Source organism: Nymphaea colorata, chromosome 1 (assembly GCF_008831285.2).
Source record: "Nymphaea colorata isolate Beijing-Zhang1983 chromosome 1, ASM883128v2, whole genome shotgun sequence".
NCBI classification, from domain to species: Eukaryota; Viridiplantae; Streptophyta; class Magnoliopsida; order Nymphaeales; family Nymphaeaceae; genus Nymphaea; species Nymphaea colorata.
The window spans coordinates 33,367,553-33,379,234 of NC_045138.2; the positions used below are offsets into that span (position 1 = coordinate 33,367,553).

The window sequence follows — 11,682 nt, forward strand, 5'->3', positions numbered from 1 at the left end:
GCATATCATATGGGTTGGACAAGTAATCCAGAAATGTTGAACGCAAAAACGTGGCTGCTCCCAGAATGGTAAAACTTATCACCATGAAAAAAATTCGTCACCCATCCCTGTATAACTGTGGATGGGAACATGGTTTTTGTTTTCTAGTGAAATTTTTTCGTGTCGAGAAGTTTCCGGCAATCGCAAGGTCGTCAGGGAAAATACATGCACATTTAGCCTCTCGAGGGTCTGAAAGGACGAGACTCAGAGTACGCCACCAAGAAACGAGTTGATGATTAGGTAGGTGCGTTTCTCGGCAGGACGCGCAAGGGGGACTGTTTCCTGACCGGGTTGCTTCTTCAAAGCCCCGCCGATAGCGCACCTAGAGCCATCAAGTTGGTTGGCGGGCTCGAATCCATGAATAGACTTGGGAAGAGTGGATGTAATCTTCTCCTAGACTTGGACCATAAACGCCGTTCCAAAGATACTTCGTTCAAAGCATATGAACATCTGCACCTATAAACAAAAAAAAAAAAAAAGTTGTGTTAAGTCTCCATTAGTTCAAGACACTGCTTGTCAAATAATTGCTACTAATCGAGCGGTGGCATACTTTAGTTTTGACAGCAGCGATGTGACTGTGAATCTAATTTAACACAGCTCTGTTCATCATGGTGACTTGAAGCTTAAGCCGGACCACGAATCCAAATTATTATAAGTTTTTTTTTCTTTCCCTTAGCTAATGTGCACCAAGTTTTAAATATCTAGACAGCTGCCACGGGGATTCAAGAGCTAGAAGCAGCTGCCAATACGAAGGAGAAATACGTTAAAAGATTAAAGCTGAAAACGAAGGGCTTACGTAAGGGTTAAGCTACTTACCGTCCGGGAGATTTTTATTTTTTGCCAGGCAACAAACGAATAAAAATGGTAAAAAAATTTTTGGCTGAATTTGAGTTGACGTATCGTTCACGTCTCGGTGGTTGTCGAGTGTACTCCAAGCGGTCGATGGGGGCCTGCTTTGGACTGAAGCTCAATCAGACCAAGCACTTGTCCAACTCAAGTCGCACTAGACGGAGACTAGGGACGCAATTTTGCTCGCTTGTTTTTTCTTATATACTTCAACATCCTTCCTTACTTCCACTTAATATGGGCAGAAAAATTCAATTAGCAGCGGCTCGCCCCTTGTTTTCTGACCTTTGTTTGATCGATTACTAGATGTCCGTTGTTTCGACTGCTCCTTCAGGTGCGCAGCGTGGCGTTTGCTGTGGACCTCTGTCACAAAGGCATGGGCACCCGCCGCTATATGCTGCGATATCATCCAAATCGGGATAAGATTCCTCAATTCATTATTTATTTTCACATTCAATGTGATACATATATATATAATATTTTTGATTGTCGACACTTGATAATAGATCGTTTTGTTGAGCTAAAAAGGGAGTAGGATTAATGTCAAATAGATGAAATATGAAAATTCATGCCTTGAACTCGTAGCTAACTTTTATGACATGATACAAGAGATAGGTTATCTTACTCGAATCGAGAGGTTTGAGTATCTACCTTTGAATCACAATACTCCATCCGCTATGGAGTGCTACGCTTGTACAGGAGTAATTTGCATAACTCTGGTTGAGTCAACTCTGGTTCGACTCAAACTCGCTTGAAAAAACTTAGCTCGTGCTCGACCCGTTTAGAAACAAGCTGAGTTCAAACTTACAAAGATATTCGAAAAGATAAACAAGTTCGTTTATATTCGATTCCACTTGCAAACCGGTACTCTATATAATCTTTATCAAAATCGATTCATTGGTTTTTTTAACTTTTAGGGTAAAAACAAATTTTCACAAGTAACAATGAATTAACGCTTATACGAGTTAACGCTAACATGAGTTAAAATTCAACCATTAATGCCTAAATGAGTTAAAATAGTTACACGAGTCGAGTTCAAGTTTAATTTTATTTAGTCGAGTCGAGTTCCAGTATGTTATAAAGAGCTCAACTTGAGTCAAGTTCAATCTAACAATGCTGGGGCTCAACTGGTCTCGTGTGCAACCTCGGGCAAATAAAAATTAAAGTGGTTGAATATGGAGAGTAGGAATAGAGTAGATGTGAGGTAAAAGAGAGACAGTCAATCTCTCGCTGGTTGAAAAGAGAGTAGGAGTAGACGTCAGGTGATGGCATGGATACTGGAAAGCGACCAGTCTGCTCATGGCAGCCAAGTTTTTGAAGGCCACCATCCGTCTGAGCGTACATGTGCAGCAGCAGATGACTCTTCTCTTTGAACCTATCGTTCAAAAGCAGCCGATCGAGATATTATTTGCCCCTTGTTTGCTTGTGGAACAAGCATGACTTCGCGATCTACCCACAATAAGGGTACTACGTGCTGATCATGAAATCACTTGGTTGAGTTGCACAAAATTGCCAAAAATCAAACTAAATTGGACCAAGGCAAACTAAACAGAACCACTCATTTCGAACTAACTATATATTCTTCATATATTATTATCATTCTTAATAAAATATAATATCCCCTTGGCAAGAAGAACTTAAACGAAGAGGATGCTTGACAAGAAGAAGATTGTGTTTTTCTAATGCACGTTTACAGAATACGTGGTTTAAGAACACCAAGGTCCTGTTTTAAGAAATGTAGTATAATCACGACCAACATTTGATTTTTGAATCTAAAAACAACATCCATATTCAAAAGGAACTCTTTCCTATAACAAAGATCATATGCAACACACTATTCATTTTACCAACTTCCATTTGAAGGTGCAATATCACATATTTATACAGGTTTCCAATGACATTGAAACTTTAGGCATACTTTTTACTATCACTATAATTTATTATTATTATTTTTTTTAAGAACATACATGTAAAGTTTTCTAAAACATGCCTCTTGCGCTTCTCTAGAAGCTTCGCACTGCAACACTTTTCATTGAAGGCCACGATATAAAAACAAGTGTTGATCATGTGATATTAGAATGGACCCAATCATGTGGTCAAGAGCGGAGATTTATTTATTTATTTATTTATTTTTTGCAATTAAAGCAAAGGGGTTGAGACTTGTGGCAAGATGTGGTTGCTAGTGATCCAATAGTCATATAATAAAGATGGCACATAATATATGGTGAAGGTCCCATACATATCAAGTGGGTGGAATTAAGTAATCATATAAGTAAACAAAAGTTAGGGTTACAGGCGCACATCGATGATCACAAACGTAAAGTATGAAAATCAAGGAAGAGCTGCTGATGATGTCCCTTGCAGTATACCGCAAGAAAATATTTTTTTATGAAAGGAGATCTCATGTGGCAAACTGGGGACATTTCTTTCACTGTCAACGTTTCATAGGCAAATGCCAAGATGACGATCTATGGAACAAAAAACAAGTGGTCGTATATGGTTGCTGTTGCATTAGTTGCAGTCTTGGTGCATCAAAAAATTTTTTTTTTTTTCCATTTTGTATTGTTTAATTTTATTTTTCATGGTTGAAGTGTGGCTGGAAAGGGGAGACCGATTGAGACATGGGCGAAAGTTTTTTCTTGTTGCTTATAGACAGCATTTTCATTAATTAATTATAGATGGGTGGTTCGGACATGTTTGTTTAATTTATTCTCTTTTAAAATATGGATCATTGGTAGTTGTTTCAATATGTATATTGAAACTTCTAGGTTCTTAATATTATTATGACTTGTTCCAAGGAAAATCATTTAAAGTTGGAATTGATAAAAGGGAGTGGGACGAGCCTCCTTAGCTGTCAGATAAGGGCACCAGTGGCTCGACGCTCATGAGCATCGCTTCTTTATCAAACAAAAAGCGGGTTCGAACCTTCTTAGATCGGGAAACTCTTGGAGGCTGTCGATCACTATGGATCTAACAGCGACTTTTCCATATTCAATTGAAAAACAAAACGCAAAAAGGAAAAAGAAAAGGTGCAGAACATTCACTTTTCCATGGCATGGTTCTCCACCAGAAGCATAATTCTCAAATTTCGGCCGCATAGACTCTAAATCTTATGAACAATTCGACAAAGAAGCTGGCGCTAGAAGAACATGGGCACCTGACGAACTTATTTCAAACTTCACATAGAAATGCAATTTGGCTCGTCTTCGGTCTTAGTCCACTGGCACTACTAAATTGGAAACTTGTGCTGATGAAATCTGACTTCAAAATCTGTTGCTTGTTTTTTCCCTCTCTTTCCTTTATCACCCGGAAGAAGGCAAAACCTTCGCCAACGATATCTCTTCAGGAATTTGCTACTTAGAGGTTTAGAGTTCATACGTGGGGCAATTTTCCTGGCTATCAATCTCAGTCAAGCTTCAGCTTGACGACAGAAAAAGGGAGTATGCAAAGGAAATGGCAGAGTCGGATGAGTATTTGTTTTTATGCATAGATTCATCGTTCAAACCCCATCAGCATCGCCTCCATGTGCAAGCCGATGCTATAACCATACAACATGAGGTCCAGAAGAACATACAAGCGGTTTTCATCGCTTCTACCAAAAGCATCATAGCAGAGTTCGCTTCATCTCATTGGAGACATTAAAAGGAGAACTGCCCGTTAAGTCTCTCTCTCTCGCTCTCGCGATGTCATTGTTGAATTCGCTAGACATTTCTCAACATATTCCACCATTTACTAGCTGGACATTGCAAATGTTTGATGTTTCGAGATGGCCCAGATGGCATCTGTCTCCCTGCTAGCTCATGATATGTCGCAGCATCTTCTCCTGATGCCTAAATTTGATTCCTTTGTGCTTCCCCTTTGCTGTTTTTCTTTTTTTGATTCATCCACGTTATGGACAGGAAATTCAGTTTAGACTCTTTTGTGGACATGAATTCTGATTGAATTTTGAATGGATTCCTTTTTAATCTCCCTTAGGGTAAGGGTTGGTAGCTGAGTAGTTCAGACATCGACTCCGCTCCCAATGAGTAGCCTGTTCAATTTGCTCTGGTGTTTAATATTTCCAAAAGCTGTTACCACAACTGTGGAATTAAAATATTGTGCCATTGAATTGTTCCAAAGCAAAAGTTAAGACAAATTGTTCAGATGGTAGGATCGTCAATGGTTGTGTTTGTGTCAGCTTACAGCTTTCTCATGTCTTCCAAGCAACAATTTGTTGGGTCTTGGAATTTGTCTGGTGAAAAGGGCAGCCAGGGTAGTGCATTTAAGATTAAAAAAAAAATATGCATATAAAATTCAACGCCAACCAGATCGAGTCAGAAATAACCGAGAAAAATGGCATGCCAAACCAACGCCTATATATTATCAGGTTCAGTATTAGAGAATCTGGCTGATGTCAAGATCAGAATAAAAACAAATTCATGGCTACTCTCAAGAGGAGTTTTATGCTAATACCATGGGGATTATTGAGAGGGGATCTCCTTTGAGTTTGCCTTGAAATCCTATCCATTCAGAACACTGAAGTCGAAGACATTGTCGTTTTCAATATTGACTGTAACAGGGTTGTCCAACTCACATTGAAATTCTGGAATAACAACCTGCTGCTAAACCTGCATTTGTACAAGCCTTTGGTTAGAATTTATGTGTTAGAGCGTGCATAAATTCTATCTACACCTGGATTAGTATCAGCAAGCATATTCTATCTACACCTCGATTAGTATCAGCCAGCATACAGCTATTCAGGAAGTTTAATTCACTAGATCATGAAAGGGGCAACTCAAATACAGCAACTGCAGAACACACTCAAACACATGAAAGCTCCAGATTTACAGTGTAGAAGGCTGTTTTACGACCTTCGATCCCAACTCATCTGAGATGCCTCCCATCTTGAGATCATCAGAAAAGAAAGCCCGAAATTTCATAAAAACAAATACCAACCAGATATTAATCACAGAATTCTTGACATTTCGATGGTTCTGTACATGCAGCAAAGGACCAATTCATGCCAAATGCATTACAACTTGTTACGCGATGAAAGTCACCTGCTTGACAGAAGCCATACAGAATTTAGATCATCATTATCATCTGACAGCCTTATCCAACTATGTGCAGTTGGCTTCACGGGTTCTATTTCTTCACAGTTTGCTATGAATATCATCCATCCTTGAGTGGCAAAAGTTGAACTTGTGAGGACGATGCGCCAGACTTTTCACTTTCGCCGCTTCAGTTGAAACGTTTGTCATCATCGAGTTCAATAAAAAAAGAGTCAGTATATCACAAATTAAATTCCACACTAGCAAATCACCAAAGACAATGAGTGTTCATTTCAGAAGTTAATATTTCCATGAACATGACTTTTGCAATAATTGATAGCCAGGTTGGAGAGTAACCCTCAAGAGGTTGAGCTACCGCCTCTAGCTCTTCCTGTCAAAGATCAAATGCCGAGAGCTAATATATACTTGGTTATTCTTTACGCTTTGCCCAAAGTTTTTCCCATCCTCAACTCCGTCAAGAACTCGCACTACTTGAGTGTGTGTAGACCTCAGTCTGTAGTTTAGTCTGTCGACAGTCATAAATGACACTATAGAGCACTCTGTCATGCCAAGTAAAGAGAGTCGGTGGCTTCTAGTAAGTGCTTTAGGTATGCTTGAAGAACGTTTGCTTGGACAACAACTCTACACAATCACCATCAGAAACCAAAAAGGTAAAAGAAGATCACTTCAGGCATCTTGGGTGTGAGAAAGGAGGAGACCTCCATGCAGTACAAGGTTGCTCAAATTTAACCATCTTATATCCCTATAAATCCCCCCTGACAGATTTTTCGTTCTCCAGTATTGACACTATCGGCAATTATAGTACAGTGTACTAAGAAACCAACGAATTTCATCAAAGAGATAGCAGTTCAAGAAAAAGACCGACCAAAATCTCCGCTAGCGATTTTTCAAGAAGTAAACAGGATGACATACAAGAAAATTATGGGAATGGTAAGATGTACTAGTTGTCTGAGCCAACTGAATGACACCCAAGCAAAATTCTTCAGAAGGTTTATGTACTGTGGTCGCAAGGAGGTTGGTCTTCTGTCCTATGGACGATGTAGAAGGAGAGAGACAGGAGGAGCCTAATATACCGCGCACGAGGCGGAGGAGCAGAGAAGCTGCGGTCTGTCATTAGGAGAGTCTCGAAGCTTCACTCATTAGGTTCTTCAAACTAAATATGAACCTTTTGACAGCCAACTTTGTTACCGTGCATTTCTTCCCCCTCAAGTGATTAGACTCCTTGAAACTGAACAAATCTGTGAAATAAGAAGACCAATCTAGCAGTCTCAAAGTCCCACTATCCATGTTTGTTGAAGTACCAGTCACTTGATCAATCCAATCTAATTCCTATATACCGAAATTCTATCTATCTCAGATTCCCATATGGTTATTTTGATTTCAAAGAGCATAGCCCCAAATTTGTCCAAGTAGAAACAACAAAAAACTGAACTAACAAAGTAGAAAACAGAAAGAAGAAAAATATGGTCTTAAAAAGAATGGATTTCATATAATTTTTTCCGTTCTTCCCCTTTTGGCAACAAAAGGAAAAACAGAGAGATGTACAAAAAAAGAATCAGCTACTCGTAGTCGAATTCGAGGTTCTCTTCCAGCAAGCTCCACGAGTACTCCATCAATTCGGGGCTTAATCTGATCATAAGGACACAAAACTCCATTTGATTGAGCGCTCCATCACCATCCGTGTCCCCTTCCCTCAGCATCCCCATCACCTCCTCATCGCTCATCCCCTTCAACCCCAGCACCTCCGCGTTCCTCTTCAGGCTCTCGAACGTGATGACCCCTCTCTGCGGGTCCATAAGCAAGTTGAACCCATTGCATAGCTCGTCCATCAGCCCCTCCGCCCCCAACTTCTCCGCCATCACAGGCAAGAAATCCTCGAAGTTCTCGACCATGTTTGAGGCCATTCTTGCGCCGCAAATGATAATCAGAGGCAGTGGTGTTGGACAGAAAGAGGAAGAAGGTATAAAATTAATGAGAGGTATCACCAAAAATTGAGGAGGAGGAAGAGTTGATGGGGAGATGGGGAGGGGAAGGGAGGGGAATATATAAGGAGGGGTGTGAACCCTGTGAAGTTCGAGGAAGGAGAGAGGTTCTTAGATGCCAACAAGGGGACAGAAGGAAGGAGCATAGCTGTACAGTGTTGAGCTTGTCTCCCTCCCCTCGTTCCTTCCTTCCTTCCCATCTTCTGCGAAGGGTCTGGCGCGTGCTGACCTCCGCAGGAATCCGATAATTTCTCCTCGCAGCGAAGTACCAATAACGCCCCCCTCTTTCGTCAGAATTCATCTGCGGCGGCCTTTTCTCGGTCTTCGTCTTTGATTTGGTCAGAGAGGGCCGTTTGGCGATGCGGCGTTGAGGGGGACCGAGTTCATGAACTTCAGGCTTTTTGACGGTCCATTCGCGACCAAGTTCGTGTTCCGAAAATAATTATTAGGAAACCTGTTTTTCTTGATTTTTTTTCTTCTCGGAAAGTTCCCTACCCACTTCACAAGGCTAAAACATGGTGCCTGTGCTTGTCGTTTTAGCTTTCACATCAGCGCTTCTCTCCATTTACTCGTGCACTATGTATGGTTTGACCGGTCTTATAAAAAATCGAACCGGCTAGGCCAAGTCGGTGCATCAGCCGATTCATTGGTTCGGCTGACCACTTTTGTGAATCATTTAATGGTATTATTGAATTTACTTTTTTGTAAAAAAAAATAAATACGAAAAAAAACCATGTAAGATGATTAATTAAACATAAGAAAAACCTTAAAACATCAATAATAAACATGAACTGCAGTGGCACATAACATCCCTGTGATGACCAATGAATTCTAACGACCCTGGTCTTGACATTAGATAGTTTACCAAGTTTGGCTAAGTCTGGTTTTGATGCCTACCGGGAAAGAGGTCTCTTGAGAAGGGATTCCGACCAGAATTCAGACCTATTTAATAACATTTGGTCAAATGAAAATATAGTCAAACGGTAATCAAATTCAGATTCACTATGTGCATCGGATATAGTTTTGTGATTGAACCTTCATCGGAGTTCGAGATTCAACAAAGCACGGGACCTGATCACATGCAAGTGTATGATCTGATTCAAACTACGTTTAAAAATTCATGCCCGAGTCTTATCTGGCCGTCAAATATGACGCAAGAAGATGTGAACTGAGTGAGAACCCTAAGCATGCATGGAACGTGAACAAGTTCCAAACGATCTCAACTCGCTTGCCGGTGGAAACCAGAGCAATTTCTCATCCGCAGACGTTTACAACGTGAATGATATATTGTAAGAAAACGACCACATGGAGATCTTAGTTCTCTTTGAGAAGATGATCTCTTTGAGAAGGGTGATACATGTGCAATTTGAAGCAGTGGGGGTGGATCTGGCCTTGTGCTCTGTGCCGAGGCAGCCAGGGACAGCCTAGAGTTCTAAAATGGACAGATAAACAAAACTTTTTTTGTTGGAGATTCATTCTATTACTTAATTACTTAATGCAGAAGAGTGGCTGCAAATTTTATCAGGAACAGTGAATGTGGCTGGCTGGAACTTGGTTCTGCTCCTCCATCACGTTCCCGATATACTAACTATTTTAGTGTTCATTTGCTAGCTGGTTCTAGCTGCATCGTTCCGTCTGGTACTCCTCAGAATATTAAAATCCTGAGATCTGGCCTTATTGCCTCTACGTTTGTGGACAGGTCGGAATTGTGTCCGATCAGGTTGCCTTCCTATTCATTCATCAAATAACAGATATATCTGCTAATATCTTAATTTGTCTTCTTTTCTTTCGATTCCCAACCAATTGCAAGAGCCAGAAACACATTAATCAGTCGGCATCTCTCTTCTTTTCTTGTGCTTGACACAGATAAGCCAGTCTGGAGTTGAACTGGCCTGATAAAAATAAGATCATTAATCTTGAAATTCTTACGAGATCTGCTTATGTATGAGATTTTCGTGTTCTCTTTGATACTCATGTTTATGTTTAGAAAAATCGATGAACATGAGCAAAGTGGTAAGATGGCTGCAGATTTGTTGAATGACGGGGGACATGCTGAAGTGGGAGCAGCATCTAGGGGACAACACTAGCACGTGAACAAGCTAACTCGCTCTGCTGACACGAATTTAATAGTTAAGATCTTTCAATTAGTTAAAGTAGCAAATGAGATTGTTTGCTGGTTGAGTTACACTTATCTTGCAGCTCTGTACTGGAAGATGTTAATTTAAAATGACTTCTCCCTGGTGTCCAACTTATTAGAGATTTTATATAGTGACGTCACAACTGATCTTTATCTTTTGAAACAGTACCTGCTAAACTCGGCTTTCCAATTACTTTAATTCATTTTGGCAGACCAACACAAGATAAGGTCGAAGCGGAAACCAATCGAATTTGAATAAGATAAACTGGATAATATCGTTCTAGATTAAAAGCTAAAAGTTTCCGGGGTAGAGAGTTAGAGAAAGATCATCTTCTTGTTCAAATAATATTGTAAAAAGCACCTCTAGAACTTGGATCTTGAAGCAGCTCTAGAACCTGGATTTTGAAGTAAAACTTTGGCCTCTTCGAAGTACCTCCAACATATTAAAAAATATAAAAAATGATGAGTGAAACTTGCACAATATCGGCAACTTAATAAAATTGGCCGATTCAGCCTTCATTTTTATAGAGTTGGCTGCATTGTACACCTGGGTAGGTGACTGGAGCTCATGGAGCCGCTAAGCTTAGGGAGGTCCACTGCTCTTAATACCCGTGGAATACAGTCACATCTGCCGTTCGTAGCAGACACGCGACTTCTTTGACAAGACAGAAAGAAACTACAGTACCGTGGAATGAGTCCTCCTCCCTAGCAAATGCGAAACTTCTTTGACAAGACAAAAAGAAAACTCCACAGAAAGAAAGTTGAGAACTACAGGACCATGGAATGCGTCCTTCTTCACAGCAAATGGGGGACTTCTTTGACAAGACAAAAAGGAAGACTCGCGTGTAAACTTTTCATTGGCAGAGCCGAGGAGGAGGTCCGTTGGTTTCTGCGTTCCAGTAGATATGAAAGTTTTGATTTTTCTGATAATAGTAGGTACTGATTTGAACTTGTGTTAGGGATGGGTTCTCACTGAAATTCGATCAATCGAGTGCCGGGTCTCCGTTTTTTCCAAAGCAAAACAATGTTTTTGAAATTATAAAGCATTGCCATTCTTCTTGCATCACGCAGCATATATGAACCTTTTTTAAAAAAAAAGGAGGCGGTAGTTTAAGATTTTTTGTTTTTAAATGTTCTTTTAGACTTTTAATTTTTTTTCACTACATGTTTGTCTTTACAAAGAAATGTTCCCCTTTTTATGATCAAAGGTATTATGATCATTATGTAGGATGGTGCAAAATTTTTTGTGCAGCAGAAGGCACATATTATTAATGATCCCTTACAAATGACCATGCTTTATGGGTTAGAAAGGACTAAAGTATTTTTATTTAAGGGGTGTTTGATGGTTTGGAACTTTGGTTGAAGAATCAAAATTTTAGTATCACAATTCTTCCTTAAACTGGAATAAAATCAAAATTCCAGGTTTCAGTATCTTAATTCTAAAACCAAAAATAGCTCGTTTGTTTAATAATTCCAATTTCTTAAAAAATGCACATTTTGAGATTCTAAAATGACATGGTTCTAAATAAGTCAAACGTCCACTTAGTTAAATGGAAGACTCTCTCCATAGGTGTGAAAGTGGGAGCAGAAAAGTTTCCTTATCAAACTACCATGATGCCTTGACGTG

General features: G+C 39.9%; 1 protein-coding gene across 1 annotated transcript; it reads right to left on the reverse strand.

Annotated features, from left to right (window-relative positions):
- Positions 1 to 7,400: 7,400 nt before the first annotated feature.
- LOC116246341 (calcium-binding protein KRP1) lies at positions 7,401 to 8,105 on the reverse strand. Its single transcript, XM_031618172.2, has one exon. It carries the CDS (start codon positions 7,838 to 7,840, stop codon positions 7,496 to 7,498), a length of 345 nt encoding a protein of 114 aa, XP_031474032.1. The 5' UTR covers positions 7,841 to 8,105; the 3' UTR covers positions 7,401 to 7,495.
- Positions 8,106 to 11,682: the final 3,577 nt, after the last annotated feature.